Source organism: Mustela lutreola, chromosome 1 (genome assembly GCF_030435805.1).
Source record: "Mustela lutreola isolate mMusLut2 chromosome 1, mMusLut2.pri, whole genome shotgun sequence".
Lineage (NCBI taxonomy): Eukaryota > Metazoa > Chordata > Mammalia > Carnivora > Mustelidae > Mustela > Mustela lutreola.
In genome coordinates, this window is record NC_081290.1 from 38,141,766 (window position 1) to 38,157,496 (window position 15,731).

The following is a 15,731-nucleotide window of genomic DNA, read 5'->3' on the forward strand; positions in this document are numbered from 1 at the left end:
ATAGTATGTTTGTGTGTATGAGCACATAGGTGAGTGTATATTTATACATCTATACACATAGCAATAGAAATATTTCCTTCTAGGAAAAAAAGAAAAACTGGAAGAAAATACCCCAAAATGTTCATAATAGTAATCTTGAGTGTTGGAACAAGGATCCTGGCTATGTCACTCACTTATGACCTTAGGCAAGGCAATCTTTGGAAACTCCTTTCCTCTCCTGTAAGTTGGAACAATGTACTACCTCATAGTGGAGTCAGGAGGATTCAATCAGTTCATGCTCGTAAAGGGCTAAAGGTAAAGTGTCTGGCTCACTCCAGGCGATAAACAACTCTACTTCTCTGCTACTTTGTATTCAGAAAAACAATGAACATTTCAGTTTGTTTTCTTCATTCCAAGAGCACATGAAAAATATTGTACCTTTCTAGAAACATGTAAAAGTAATACATATCTTGATGACCAAAATGTGTCTTAATAGTAATATATTTGAAAATTGGAATCCTCTTTGTTCAATATGTAGCCAAGTAGATATCTAAGACCTTGGTTAATTGGTAGAAGGAAATCTTGTCTTTGAAATTCAGAGCCACATGAGTGTTTAATTTTTCATGTGATTTCATTAAATTTTCTGGTATTCAGTAATCAAAATTAATACCACTGATGCTGACAAGCCAAGGCCGTGATGGTCTCACCTTAATGAAATGGTAATACGACTATAATAACCCATTCATATCACATTGTTTTAGCTAAAGCTGAAGTCCCAAAGTTTATACGCTAGACGTTAACAGGGATTATCAAAGATGAAGGGGCTTTAGGTAATTTTTTTTTCTTTCAGTTGTGTGTTTTTTACAGTATTTTTTAACCATGAACATATAGGGCTTATACAATAAGGTTTCTATGAAAACTGATTTAAAAGTACGTTGTTTTCCTACATTAAAACGCCCTAAATCCCTTCACTGGTCTTTCACTTTCTCTGCACTACCTCATTTTACTAATAATAAAATATGAGATTTTTCCCTACCCTGAGATCCTATTTTTTTTTTAAATAAAAGAATATGATGTGGCAGCAAATGGCCGATGTTACTCTATTTTTAATTTATTTCAAGCTTATTTGTTTCCTTACTGATTTACTATCATCAGCATCAGGTCTCTGCAACTCAATTTATTTGGTATTGTTAACTGCGGGTTCCACAGTATATGCATAACGTGAATTACTTGCTTGGAGTCCTGCATAACTGGTTTGCTTTTATGTAGATAACAATAAAAAAAGGGATTTTGTATATCATCTCTTTCCTTCCCACTTAGAAAACAACCTCTGCATTAAAATGGAAACACAGCAAACTCTATTACAAATGCTATTAAACTTGGCTGAACTCAAGACAGTAAGTCTTGCAGAAGGTACATCTCTGAGCCACGAAGGAGCCCTCAAACCCGAGAACGCTTTTTATGATCTGATTAGTGCTCTTCCACTGTCTCAACTAGCACATCCATCAGAGTCTCAGCTCAAGCAACTTGACTTGGAAACTCGCTAGTAAGATGTTGACAGAAACCTCCTTCAAAGCAGCTATGGCCCTTCCCTAGGACAAAAGAAAGAACGAGCGGGTGTCACTCCGTCGTGTCAAACCACTGCTGGGGCTCCGTGAACACCTTCTGTTCCCACTTGAATTTGAGCTCTTCGGCGAGATCCCTCCTGCCGATCTGGCGGAGGTGACGAGCCAGAAGGCGAACTTTATCGGTGGATTTGGGGAGTGACTTTTTCCAGAAGCAAAGAAGCTCGTGGATCTGTTCTGTGAGGTCACCAGGGCTCTTCAGTCTGATGAGCTCAACGGTGCTGCGGCGAACCGGGAGGGACGAGGAGAGGCGCGCGGCGTTTTCTTCCGAGAGCTCCTCGGCCAGCCAGTGCAGCAGGTTATCCCACAGGGCACCTGCCGGCACACGCAGAACACGCGGCATCAGGACTCTTTCCCCGCGGCAGTGCTGATCTCACCCTCCACACCTGCTCCCGGGAACTCTGAGGGCTCTCTGCTTTGGCCTCTGAACGGTGGAAAGATCTGGACCCACCCCCAGTGGACAAGTGAAAAACTTTGGGTCCCTGGCATTTCTGGGGTCTTCGCCTGAAGGAACGACTGATTAACAAGGACTAGAATTGCTTCTCAGATTTTTAACTCCCCTGAGATCCAGGATGGTTCGTGAAATGAATTTTACACTCTGCCCCAGATAGTCCAATTAAGTAAAACTAGGGTAGAAGTAAAATTGGGCATTTTAGGGGTGCCTGGGTGGCTCAGTGGGTTAAGCCTCTGCCTTCAGCCCACGTCATGATCTCAGGGTCCTGGGATGGAGCCCCACATAGGGCTCTCTCCTTGGCGGGGAGCTTGCTTCCCCCTCTTTCTCTGCCTACTTGTGATCTCTCTGTCTCTCTCTGTCAAATAAACAAATAAAATCTTAAAAAAAATTGTGCATTTTAAACAAACTCTGAGATGATGCTAACACTGGGGTCCCCAACCATACTTTGAGTAGCACTATGTTAAAGGAGACTCCTGGGCTCAAAAAATGTTTTCTTAGTTAGTACTAATCTGATGCATAAATTGTAACCGCAACTACATAATGCTCTCACCACCAACCCCAAATATACACACACACAAAGTCACCAAGATTCAACCCAAAGAGCAGTTCTGTGGACAGTCCTTTAGACCAAAACATTTCCCCTGGCCTCTGGACCATTTACAGCCACAAATATCTCCTTTGAATGCATCCTGTATTTCAGTATACCTCTTCCCTTATCCTGTGACTTGTGTCTACCAACTAAACTGATGATGCCATTTTTCTGTTGTTTGGCTTTTTCATTGGGTAACTCTGAGCCATCACGCTCAGTCAAGCCCCTGAGCCTCCCATCCCCCTGCCTCTCTGCCCCAGCCTGCACCACTCTCCAGCTAACTCTTGCCTCGTCTGATGTGGAGCAAGAATTCTGCATCTGCCATCTTTGATTCCACGATTCCTTCTCCCTACCCATTCACAGAAATTGCACATAAATTTGTGAATCATGCCACTTTTCTAGGAATGCTAACTCAGGAAATGCAGTCCACACATCCTCACACTTCATTCTTCAAATCCGCATTCTGCTTCCACCCTGCACTATAGGCTCATGAATGAGGAGGCCTTCCTGTCCCCATCCACACCACCTCTCTCCTGCCATTGGCTGACGGCAGCATCAGTAACCCTATTGATACCCAGTCATACATCTGACCACATGGTTCCTTAATCTTGTTGACTTCAGTGACCTGTGCTGTGATTCCACATAAGAAACTGACTTTCACGGCCAATACTCATGTTTTATCTCCCTCCAAGGGATCAGTTTCTCAATATTATGGCTGACCACTACTTCCTAAACTTCCACAGCTCTGCCCCTGTCACTTAATACGCTTCTTGCCCCTGTCACTGACACAGCGAGTCCTTGGATGCCCATCACTCATCTCTACTGAATCTTGCATACCTCTTACTATCAGAAGCTCGGGCTGTTCCCCATGATCAGCTATGTACATCAACAACCACCTTGCAGCCATCTTGGAATCTTTTGTCCGTTTTAGTTTTCATTGTTATTAATTTACCAACTGTCAATCCTGCTTTACTCACCCTGCATTCAACTACTGAGATCTCCAGGGTTATGAAACTATGCCAAATGTCATCAACTAGCCCTGTGTTCTGTATACCAGTCAAGCCTTTATAGCAGTGAACCCACCCATTAAAATTTTTTTTTCCTAAATGCAATTTAAAATTTTCCCAGCAATGACCAAAAACTTTTCCAGCATCTTTAAGCCCGAATCCCACTCACCTTCTGTTTCACTCAGCCAATGTCTGTTTCTCCTAATTCACCCAAATTCATTTGACGTGAGTTCTCTTAAAGCTCATTTTCATTTAGAAATCACCGTCTTATAAAATCTCACTCCTCCATGTTTTCCAGATTCCATTCCCTACAGTGTTCTTTTTTTTTTTTTTTTTTTGTAAGATTTTATTTATTTGTCAGAGAGAGAGGGAGAGAGAGCAAGCACAAGCAGACGGAATGGCAGGCAGAGACAGAGGGAGAAGCAGGCTCCCTGCCGAGCAAGGAGCCCGATGTGGGACTCGATCCCTGGACGCTGGGATCATGACCTGAGCCGAAGGCCGCCGCTTAACCAACTGAGCCACCCAGGCGTCCCCCCTACAGTGTTCTTCACCAAGTAATTTCCCTTCACACCTGTTCCTTCAGTCTCCTCCTTACCATGCTTCAAGCCTCCCCTTTCCTTGCTTCTGCTACTGTTTCAAGCCACCAGGCTTTCCCCATCTTCCCTTTAACCATAAGATATTTTTATGCCTAATGTAAACTCAGTGCCACAAGTTCATCATGTCGGCTCACTCCGCAAGCCCTTGTTTTACAGGTGATATGCTATCGGTTATAACTCTGTGGAATCCTCTTTCTGATCTTCCTAGTACCCTCCTGATTATGACTCAGAGCTAACGACTCTCCGTCTGCAGCTTCTCTGATTTCCAGAAAGCATTTCGCTCCTTCCCCTGGGTTCTACGGCCTGTCCTGGTTCTCCTCCTCCCTCTCTTTCCCCTCTGTTGACTCTCATCCTCCTGATTCTGATGAATTACTACTTCCTCTCTCAGGCCTCTTTTTTCTCTGTCCTCTCCCCACAATGAGTTTGTTCAGGTCATGCTCTCAGGGTCCTGGGATCAAGTCCTGTGGTGGACTCCCTGCTCAGTGGGGACTCTGCTTCTCCTTTTCCTTCTACCCTTCCCTCCAACCCCACTTGTGCTCGGCCTTTCTCGCATAAATAAAATCTTAAAAAAAAAAAAGAAAAGAAAAGAAAAGGAAAGGAATATCCCAGCTCGGCTATACCTTTATCTTTGGCTTTGTCTCCCTAAATCTTGGAGGGCATTTGCAATATCCATCTCCTAATTGTCTGTACCAGTATATATCACAGCCAATTCAAGCTACAGGTTTCTAAAGTCAAAAATCAACTTTGCCCTTTTTCTAACTAGATTCTTCCTTCACCCTACGCACTTCTTAGTGAATGTGACCACTCTGCTGAGTGAGCTGAAACATGTTACATTATTCAAATTTCTCAATGCTTATTTCTTATCCCCACACCCATGTCCTAACTCTAAACCTACCTCAGATACTTCCCCTCCTTGCCAGCCTAACTGACAATCTCAGTCATGCTCCGCCTCTCTTTTCTGGGGTATCGCGAACCAGGACTTTAACTCCTATCCCTGCTACCAGTTGCGACCCACTTCAGTCCTCTATACATTGAACAGTTTTCAAAGTCTCACCCATTCCTTGTTAGTAAGTTTCATAGCGGCTCCTCCTACTGTCTGAATGTCCTCTCTTGGCATTTAAAACTTCTCACAGTTTTGTCCTGCTCTGACCTCGCTTACCACCATCCTTCCTGCAGCGGCTTGGTTGTGAGAGACCTCACACCATCACAACCTAGGACTTCCTCTACACACAGGAGGGATGATTGCACTCTTGCGCTCTCCGCTGGTTGTTGGCAATGGCAAAGAGAGTGCTTTTCTGTAGACATCAAATTCTTCAAGAGGTAGCAACCCTACAAAACTTGCCAGGTTTTCAAATACTACAGCTGGGTTTTGTTTCCGTTTTCGGTTTTTGTTGTTGTTGTTGCTGCTGCTCAAGATTTTATTTGTTTAGTTGAGAGAAAAACAGAGTGAGCAGAAACAAGGGGAGGGGCGAAGGGAGAGGGAGAAGCAGACCCCCCCCCACACACATACATATCCATGCCCCACCCCCCACCTCCCGCACCAAGAAGGGAGCTGATGCCAGCTCCATCCCGGGACCCCAACACCATGACCTGAGCTGAAGCCAACACTGAACCAACTGAGCCATCCAGGTGTCCCACTACTGCTGTTTTGTTGTTGTTGTTGTTGTTGTTGTTTTAGATTTGCTTTGCGGGGTTTTCTCAGTTTGGGCTTTGGTAGGTTTAATTGAGTTTTTCTACATCACCTGTTCTTTGTTTGAAATGGTTTTTATTGTCTCTGAGATGGGGTATAACACTAAGGTTTATGCCTATTCTCACATTTAATGTAATTGGGTAAAGCCTGCACATACAATCCATACAGATAACCCCTGAATGAAACTCTGTGCCGTCAGTGGTGGCCCAACACTGTAGTCAAAGCATTGGTATCTTTTGAAGACCAAGATCAAATAATAAATTATTTGAAGACCAATAATTATTTTGTGACCATTAACATTATGAAATGATTGTTTCAAAAGCTAAAATAGAATAAAAATGTCAAATTCTGGGGCACCTGGATGGCTCAGTGAGATAAAGCCTCTGCCTTCGGCTCAGGTCATGATCCCAGGGTCCTGGAATCGAGCCCTACATCAGGCTTTCTGCTCGGCAGGGAGCCTGCTTCCTCCCTCTCTCTCTGCCTACTTCTCTGCCTATTTGTGATCTCTCTCTGTCAAATGAATAAATAAAATCTTTTAAAAAATGTCAAATTCTACCTTGAAGTCCACATCATTGTTATATAATAGAATTATGTATACCCACAATCAACTATTAAATGTTTCTTTTTTTGTGATTTCATACCAACATACCTCTATTTAAAAGCTATTGGCCTTGAATGTAGAGTTGAAGTGACCACACTTAGATCCATGAATTAATTGTCAACATTTCAGAACAAACTGTAGTTGTTTATTTACCAAACCAAGCAATTAATATTATCTTAGCAGGGCTCATATTTCTTAGAGATTTTAACAATTTTAATTACACCCATATTTGAGAATATTTTGGTTTATATGTGTATGATTTCCAAAGGAAAACTCATTTATTAGGCTAATGAATGTAATTATTCGTTAATTGCAAAGTCACTTTCTCCACCCTTTTTTTTACACAATCCACATAGTATAAAATATAAGAGGAAAAATAATGCCCCTGTAAGGAGGACTAAGCAAATATTTCTTACCTACAGGATCAGTAGAAACTATTTTGGTACTCTGTGGACGGTTGATCAATTTTTTATGCTATGGGAGAAAAAGGACACAGAATAAGCAGAAGAATTCATTAATTTGTGAACAGGCTACAAGTAAAAATCCATCTGAACCTCACCCCTATTTGAAAGAAGTACTGAATTGCACACCTTGCAAAAGTAGATTGTATATTTGTGTATGCATGCTTGGCAATTGCTTTTCCTAAGATAAGACAAAATATATTAACCCAAATCTTTCAGCGAATTTAAATTTAAGACTACACGTTTAAATATTAGCATAGCAGTCATGTTAACTCGGAATAAATATTTTCCAGCTAAAATTTGAAACTGTGAAAACCAACGAACATAAGAGCAAGCTACCTGTATGCAGCAAAGGCATTATTTTATAAAAGCCCTGATGGGGAAGGCAACTTGCCCCAGCACTCAGCACAAGTCCTGAGTTCTCTATCAATAATTTTCAAGAATGAATGAGTGAGTCAATGTGCATACATCATGCCAAAAATAATCATGTTTTTGTGCAGATATTATTTTAAAGCCAGTATTTTGTCAAGAGTATTCAAATATATAATCATTACTTTATTTATTATAATTTATTTATCTCTCTGGTCTCAGCTCTGAAATGTGATTTATTGAAAGAAAAAATCTCAAAAACCTGTATACAAATGTTCATAAGAGCTTTGTTTGTAACAGCCCCAAAATGGAAACAATTCACAATTCCTGGAGTAGTGAATGGTTAAACAAACTATGGGACATTCACACTATGGGGTGCTCTTCAGTAATAAAAGGGACCGATCACTGATACAAGCAACAATTTCCATGGTCCTCTCCCCAATGGTTGAGTGAAAAACTCCAGTCTTAAAAGATCTTATATTCTATGATTCCATCTATACCACATTCTTGGAATTACAGAATTATAGAGATGGAGAATAGATTAGAAATTGCCAGGAGTTATGGATGCTGGGAGATGACCATAAAGCATCAGATAAATAAATCGGTATAAAATTATAAAAATGATAAAATGATAAAAAAAAAAATCAACTATGTGCTTAAACCTCACAAAAAGAGAGGGAGGGAGGGAGAGAGAGAGAGAAATAGCAATTTAAGCAAGTAGCACAAGGGAGATCTTTGTGGTGATAAAATAGTTCTGTATCTTGAATGCAAGGGTTACACAATCTATACATAAGATAAAATGGCCTAGAACTATATACACACATTATATCCATGTCAACTTTTTGGTTTTGATGTTGTGGTGTAGTTATGTAAAATGTAACCGCTAAGGAGAATGTAGTAAAGGTTACCTCAGACCTCTCTGTACTCTATTTTCCAACTTCCTAGGAATCCATAATTATTTCAATAAAACCCTTCCCCCCCTCATAGAGTAAGTTTAAATACCTTTTAATTTTTGGAAAGTTTTGGAAAATACAGATAATCCTGAAGGAAAAAATACCTTCTACAGATAATTTTCCAAATTTCAGGTAGGTTTTTAAAAGGTTGCCTATGAAACCTGACATAGATTTCCACGTTTGCACATGCATTTGTGACAGAAAATGCTACAGTAGTAATTTACAGTGGAAACAATTTTGCATGTATGCACTGTAAAGAATATTTCAGTGATCCTACTTAAGGTACTGCTGTGAACAATAAAGTTGTTGAGGAGCTAATAGTTCTCATTAATATTGTCCAGATGGTCAAAATAATACACACATAAAAGCATATGAACTAATATATTAGAATCCATACAGAATTTCAGAAAATTAAGACTGGTAATCAAAGTTAATTTTTTTAAATATTTTATTTATTTATTTGAGAAGAGAGAGAGAAAGCACACAATGGAGAGGCAGGAGAGGGAGACTCTCCACTGAACAGGGAGCCTGACAGGGAACTCAATCCAGAACCCCAAGATCATGACCTGAGCTGAAGGCAAGCACTTCACCCATTGAGATACCCTGGTGCTCCTCAAAGTTAATTTTTTAAAAGATTTTATTTATTTATTTGACAGAGAGAGAGAGACAGCGAGAGAGGGACCACAGCAGGGGGAGCAGCTGGCAGAGGGAGAAGCAGGCTCCCCACTGAGCAGGGAACCGACGCAGGACTCAATCCCAGGACCTACGGATCATGACCTGAGCTAAAGATAGATGCTTAAGGACTGAGCCACCCAGGCTTCCTTCAAAGTTAATTTTTAATGACAATGTATTCATACAATATTTAATGACGCCAATTTTTATTGTGAAAAAGTCATTAGGTATAAATGCCTCACTCCTATAAGAATTTCTCAAGCACAAATGCCTCTACCATTTAAGATAAGAGGTGAAATTTTTCTTACATTTGAATATTTTCCTCTCTAAACTATTGAATTGCCAAGTGCCTGATCAAAGATAGTCCTCACATAAGCTTCAATACTTTTCAAAATAAAAACTCCTTTTAAATCCTTGCTTCATAACAATGATACAAGGATAATCTGAGTGTGTTACCCTAACATGTAGCTCACTGGTGGTTCATAGGGAGATTTCAGTCTAAGTGGCTAAATCTGAATGTTGTATTCTGTAGATATTCCTGTCATAGACATCACATAAACATGTTTATACATTTTCCATTAAGAAGTTTTAATGAGGGGAAACAAGGAACTAAAATAAGAACCACAAAGGTTCAAGTATATTAATACTGTGGAATTGCAAAGTAAATACATGTAAGTTTTTAAAAATCAATTATGTGCTTAAACCTAAGCAAGTGAAGGAGAGTCTGTCTTTCCCATCAAAGGGCACATGGCCTGGATTGAGCCTGAGACAAAAGACACTGTGTTTCTTTTTTGTATAAATAATTTCCCCCCTCAGTCTTTCTTTCTTCAGAAATGTCTCATAGAGTATGATTCTAGTGTTTAAGAACATGCACTTTTTCAAATACATGAAAATTCAAGCCCAGTTCTTCTGACACCGGCCATAAGTGTAGTGAGTTGGAGCAGCATGGAAATCTCTGCCTCTTAGACTTTTAGCCTTGAAGGCACTATGCTGGTCTCCCACTTGGCCTCTTCATCAGGGATGTTGAGTGCTCCCTTTCCCTCCTTTTTCTTCCTTTTTTTTTTTTTTTTTTTTTTTGCGCATGATTTTTGTCTGCACTATTTTTGCCTTGCACATCACCTTTCAAATCCCACTAGTTCTCAAGGTCAGCTCCAGGAAGAACAGGGAAGCTTCTGCTTGTCCTATGTCCCTCCCACAGATTTCCAGATTTGCAGTGGGGTGTTTGGCTTCCTGGATGCCTCCTTGGTGGCCCTGACTCTAATTGTGTCCTACTTCTCTCTTCCCTCTCTTCCCTGTTCTAATCCAAAGGAATCATTCTGTTGCTTCTTCTCAGCTTCTACTATTTGGTAAAGGAATGTTCTCTATTCTAAGATTGCCTGCTTTTATATTAATAGTGTGTATTTTATTTTGCTGAATACAATTTCTTAAATGCCATGTTCAAAATGTCATTACTCAGGGAGATTGTTGGCAAAATCTAAACCTGGCTCCCTACTGCTCTATAAAACACACCTACCCTGTAAAAGAGTGTAGTGGGGTGTAAGTAGCAGCTTTCCCTTCACCATTAGCCTCGAAAAGGCATCAGTATAAAATGATAAGTAATTCAGATACATACAACTGTGTCTTATTTATACTGCTACATGCAGTGCAGGTCTCATTAACTTAAAACTGGTTAAAAAAAAAAATTGGAAGCCAAGAAATCCATTCACACCTGAAATGGTATTGTGTCTTGAGTTTTATAGGCCACTGTTGTTAAGACTCCTTCAATTATTAATCTTTCCATGTTGCCTAGATACAACCCTCTTACTGAATTCTTAAAACCAAGCAAACCATTTTTTTAAAATTTTATTTATTTATTGGACAGAGAGAGAGATTATAAGTAGGTAGAGAGGCAGGCAGAGAGAGAGGAAGAAGCAGGCTCCCCGCTGAGCAGAGAGCCCGATGTGGGGCTCAATCCCAGCACCCTGGGATCATGACCTGAGCCGAAGGCAGAGGCTTAACCCACTGATCCACCCAGGCATCTCAAGCAAACCATTTTTTAGTTGAGCTCATATATGTAGCATCCTGATCTTTTTTGTGCAACCCCCCAAAAAAACAGGACTTGAGCATATTTATTATTTTACTCAACATTATTTCCCAAGGCACCTTCAAAAGTTTCCCTTCATTATGCTTTTTACCACTCTAAGAACCTGCTATGAACCTCTATTTATTATAAACCTCTATTTATTAGATTGGAATGTCTTTGAGAGCCAAAAAACATCTTGTTCCTATATTAATTCTTTACAGTGCTAGAAATGGCATTATACACATAGGGTAGTATAAACTGTTTATATGACGTTATCTTCTCTTGACGTGAATGATCTCCTCCTACAAATCCTACCATATTTTTAAGGCAGCTGTCATATTTAACTTCTTTTATCAACTGCTCTAGTCCCTGCTTTCATATTTAGGAATTAGGTACTATCACTTAATTTATCTTTTAACATAATGTTGTCTTGTGTTATTGCTAATACCATTCATATATGTCTGTTTTCTTTCCCCAGTTTGGCTTTCAGCACTCTAATGTATCCTTTTTCTTTTTCAAGCAAATGAATAGCTTTGTTAATATGGCAACCTTTTTTCCCTTCCTAGTAAGGTTTTGACCCCAAATACTTATCAGTTCTGCTATGTAAATGAACTTAAGGCTGGACTACTCACAGAACCTTGAAGATACCTATTCCCTATTCAGTGTAGGGTCCAAAGTAGACAGTCCTCACTTTTCTTCCCCAACCCTCAACAGCCTTTGTAAATATCTCTTTCATCCTATGTCCAGAATCCCTGAAATGCATCGGGGGATTCCATCACCCTGTATAGAATATGAAGATCGTGTCTTCTGTTCTAGGTTCCATGTAAAACAAAGCTGAGTTAGGTTCTCCAAGCAAGTGGACCAAACGGTTATGTCAGTTAATGTGTCACTGAAATACAAATTTTGTACAAAACATATCTCTCCTCCTTTGGCCTCACCCAGAAATTAAAGTCTCAAAATATAGGCAATACCATTCTCTGCTCCTTCCGATTCATCCATCCTAGCCCTATCAGCCCCATTCACATCGCCAGCTGTTGTCTGTCCCTCGTTCAGCTTCGTTAGCCCTTGCTGTGTGGGGCTGTCTTCTAGCAGTCACGTAGCTCCTTCAGCACCTCCAGAGCTGGAGAAACCCAATTCTGAGTCTTACAAGTCACATCCAGACCCAAAGTTCTGGGGGAGCTATCCGGTCACACACAAAAGGGCAAAGCACCTCGACATTTAGAAATAACCGAAGTCTAGATATCTGTGCAACTCCTGCATGAGTTTACAGTCGAGGCCTTCATTCTCTTGTGTGAGAACATTTTCAAAAAAGACAAAAAAAAGTTACCTCCCCAAACAAACATTTAACAATCCAAATTCATACTGAAGTCATCAACCACAGACCAACCGTTATAGAACCGTAGTATAAGTGAGGATAACATGTAGACAGAGAAGAGAAAAAAGGAGAGAAAGAGGAAGAAAACACAAAAGGCTCTCTACTTCCAGCGTCTCTATGGTGTCTGTCAATCTCCATCATTTGACCAGAAACCACTGGCTGGAAACTTCTGATCCTCCAAGGTGACTTATTTGCTTTTCTCTATCTCCTAGACTAGGTTAATCAATGCCTCACTGCCATCTTTAGAATCTCTTGGGCCTTCTCTTTGGCCTTCTTCACATTATTTGGTCACTCCTGCACTCTGTCTTTTGGATTCTAAAAATGATCCAGGGTGCTTTCCTCGAGGCCTTTATATGGTTTTTATTTGAATGAGCAGACTGTCCATTTTCCACAGCGGCCTCCTATTCTCCATATAAGCTCTTGCTTGCACGTGAGAGCAAATTGGAATGTCCTCCTGCATCTTGCTGATGATTGGAAGCAGGAATTGCTTGAAATCTTCCTTAGACTCAATGAGGTCTGATAGTTTGGACTTGCTTAATGGTTTGATGATGATCAAGGGCTGCCTTTTTCCTGCTACCCCAGAACTATAGTATCAATGTGAGCAAAGAAGCAGCAGCATAACGGAGACCGAGCTGTCAACCAGAGCTCTGCATGTTGAGGCCCCTTTCAAGACATGTCTGTGCCTTTGTTTGTTTTTTATTTTTTATACAAAAATTTTAAGATTGTTTGTTTGATAGCGAGAGACAGGGAGAAAAAGGGAACACAAAAAGGGGGAGCTGCAGACAGAGGGAGATGCAAGTTTCCCCGCTGAGCAGGGAACCCAATGCATGGCTCGATCCCAGGACCCTGGAATCATGATCAGAGCCAAACGCAGACATTCAACCAACTGAGCCAACCAGGCATCCTAGTGCCTCTTTTTAAATAAATCTTTAGGCCACGATGGAGGTGCTTCTGCCCAGGGTGCAAGGTCAGAAAACCAAAACTTAATTAATTTTTGTGTCCCTGTAAATGCTCTGCTGAGCAGAAATCCAGTATATTCATCCAGCCAGTCCTCAAAGGCCAGGGCAACTTTGGGCCTCTCACTTCAAACAAGAGCAACTATGTGACCACAGACAATCAGATGTTTTCCATTTGTCTCTTCCTTGTTCTTTAGTCATCCTATAAAAACTTCTTTCCTTCCACCACATTGTTTTAGGTTTTTATTTATTTGACACAGAGAGTGAGATCATAAGTAGGCAGAGAGGGAGGCAGAGAGAGGAGGAAGCAGGCTCCCCGCTGAGTAGAGAGCCTGATGCGGGGCTCGATCCCAGGACCCTGAGATCATGACCTGAGCAGAAGGCAGATACTTAACACATGGAGTCACCCAGGCGCTCCCCGCTTCCACCCCATTTTTATAGATCTCTGACACTGTCTACTTCATGATGTATTGAATAAAGTTTACATCACCTCAATTGTCTTCTTTAATCATTTTTAATACCTCTTTATGGACTTGCTGCTGATAAAAACTATTATATTCTTTTCTGTATCTTCTTTTATATCAGTACTTATATTTATCAAACAGTTGCCACACCATACCTCAATAAATATGTCATAACCATGAGGACCCTCTGTAAACAAGCATAAGGATTTTTATCATCATAAATTTGAGGTCTGCAGTTTCTGTGGGGACTGGGCTGCTCTGCAATATTTTTGTGTATCCCTGAAGATTCTTCTCGCTTTCCCTTCAGTGGATAGTTCAAAACTTCACTACTCTTTGTAAGACCTGTACCTTGCTCCTAACTACCACTCTCTTGACAAAGGGGTTTTATTTTCTCCTCACTGAGAAAGTAAAGCAGTAGTTCTCAAACCTTAGGGTTCATGTAAATTAATCTGAAATAAAAGAAAAAAAAAAAAAAAACTAAGCTCACAGCTTGATTAAAACAAAAACAAAAACAAAAGCTCACAGATTGATTCACTTGGCCTCAGACAAGGCCATATTCACACCAAGCCAACTGGGTGACTCTGATATTGAAGTATGGTGGCTAGAAAAACATTATTTAGGATCTACACTGGTTATCAACCTGGATCCCAAATGGATCCTACCAAGTGCATAGAAAAATGAAAGAACTATCTTTGTTCAAAACATGACAAAGTTTTCTAATACCAGGACCAAAGTGAAATTTGGCTTGCTTCTTACATACCTAACACTATAGTAAGACAGTACTCATAATCACAGCTAATCCATAAATTACCTCCCAGGGGTCACACAGATGACTTGGCTCTGGTGCCTACCTCCTCCTCCAGAAACTCTAGCTTCTGGCACAGTCCTTTCCAAGTGCTCCGAGCAGTCTCACAGGCTTTCCTCTGGGCAGCCACACTGTTCTGCTACGTACCCCTCAGTGTTCAGCCAGGGAACGCAGTCACCAGCGCTCCTTTTGTAGGCACAACAGTTTCCCTTCCTGGGCTTCCATGGGCAGTGCCATGTAGTGTGCCATGATGGTTTCTACCCATACTGCACTTTTGTTCCGGAGGTGTCATATAAGCACAGTTGTCCCGCGCCAGTGGTCTGCTGTGGGTTTGTTCTGCAACTCTGCCGTCGTTCTGACACATCCTGACTGGCTCCACACGGAGCTCATGGTTGTTCCTAGGTTCTTCCAACAGGAAGCCATTCTCCACTAGTGGCTGCCCTAAATCCTCCTGGTAGGTAGGGCCTGTGGTAAAGTGTGACAGAAAGAAGAAAGTGGCTCCCTACCCATCCATCCTGTTACATGACAGTAATGTTGTTTGTGCCCTGATGTGTCACAGAGTTTAGTGAAAGAGGTCTTCCATTTTTAAATTAAAAACTTTCTCTTTAGGACACAATCATGCATCTGAGGGCCTAAACTGAGAAATAGATTTCTCTAATAACTATGGCACTCTATTTTGATAGCTTCTGATGCTTCAAATACATATTAATATGTTGTGTATTTAAAATAGAATATCTAATATATATTTATACATATTTAATAAAATATATTTATTTGCTTAATATACAGTTGACCCTTGAATGATTCAAGTTTGAACTACATGGATCCACTTACAAATGGATTTTTTTTCGATAAATACAACACAGCACACTAAATGTATTTTCTTTTCCTAATAATTTTTCTAATAACATTTGCCTTTCTCTAGCTCCCTTCATTGTAAGAATATAGTATTAATCCATATAACATACAAAATATGTGTTAATCAACTGTTTATATTAGCAGTTGATTATCCAATCAATAATAAGTGATTAGCAGTTAAGTTCTGAGGGAGTCAAAAGTTACATGTGGATTCT

At 40.5% G+C, this 15,731-nt stretch overlaps 1 protein-coding gene across 1 annotated transcript in view; it reads right to left on the minus strand.

The window, feature by feature from the left end:
- Window positions 1-1,067: 1,067 nt before the first annotated feature.
- Window positions 1,068-15,731, minus strand: part of DTHD1 (death domain containing 1) — a 67,138-nt gene continuing 52,474 nt past the window's right edge. The window contains exons 9-10 of the mRNA XM_059163844.1: window positions 6,958-7,015; window positions 1,068-1,919 (exon numbers count right to left, since the gene is read on the minus strand). Coding sequence (XP_059019827.1) covers window positions 1,600-1,919; window positions 6,958-7,015 — 378 coding nt within the window. The 3' untranslated portion in view covers window positions 1,068-1,599. The remainder of the gene's footprint in view (window positions 1,920-6,957; window positions 7,016-15,731) is intronic.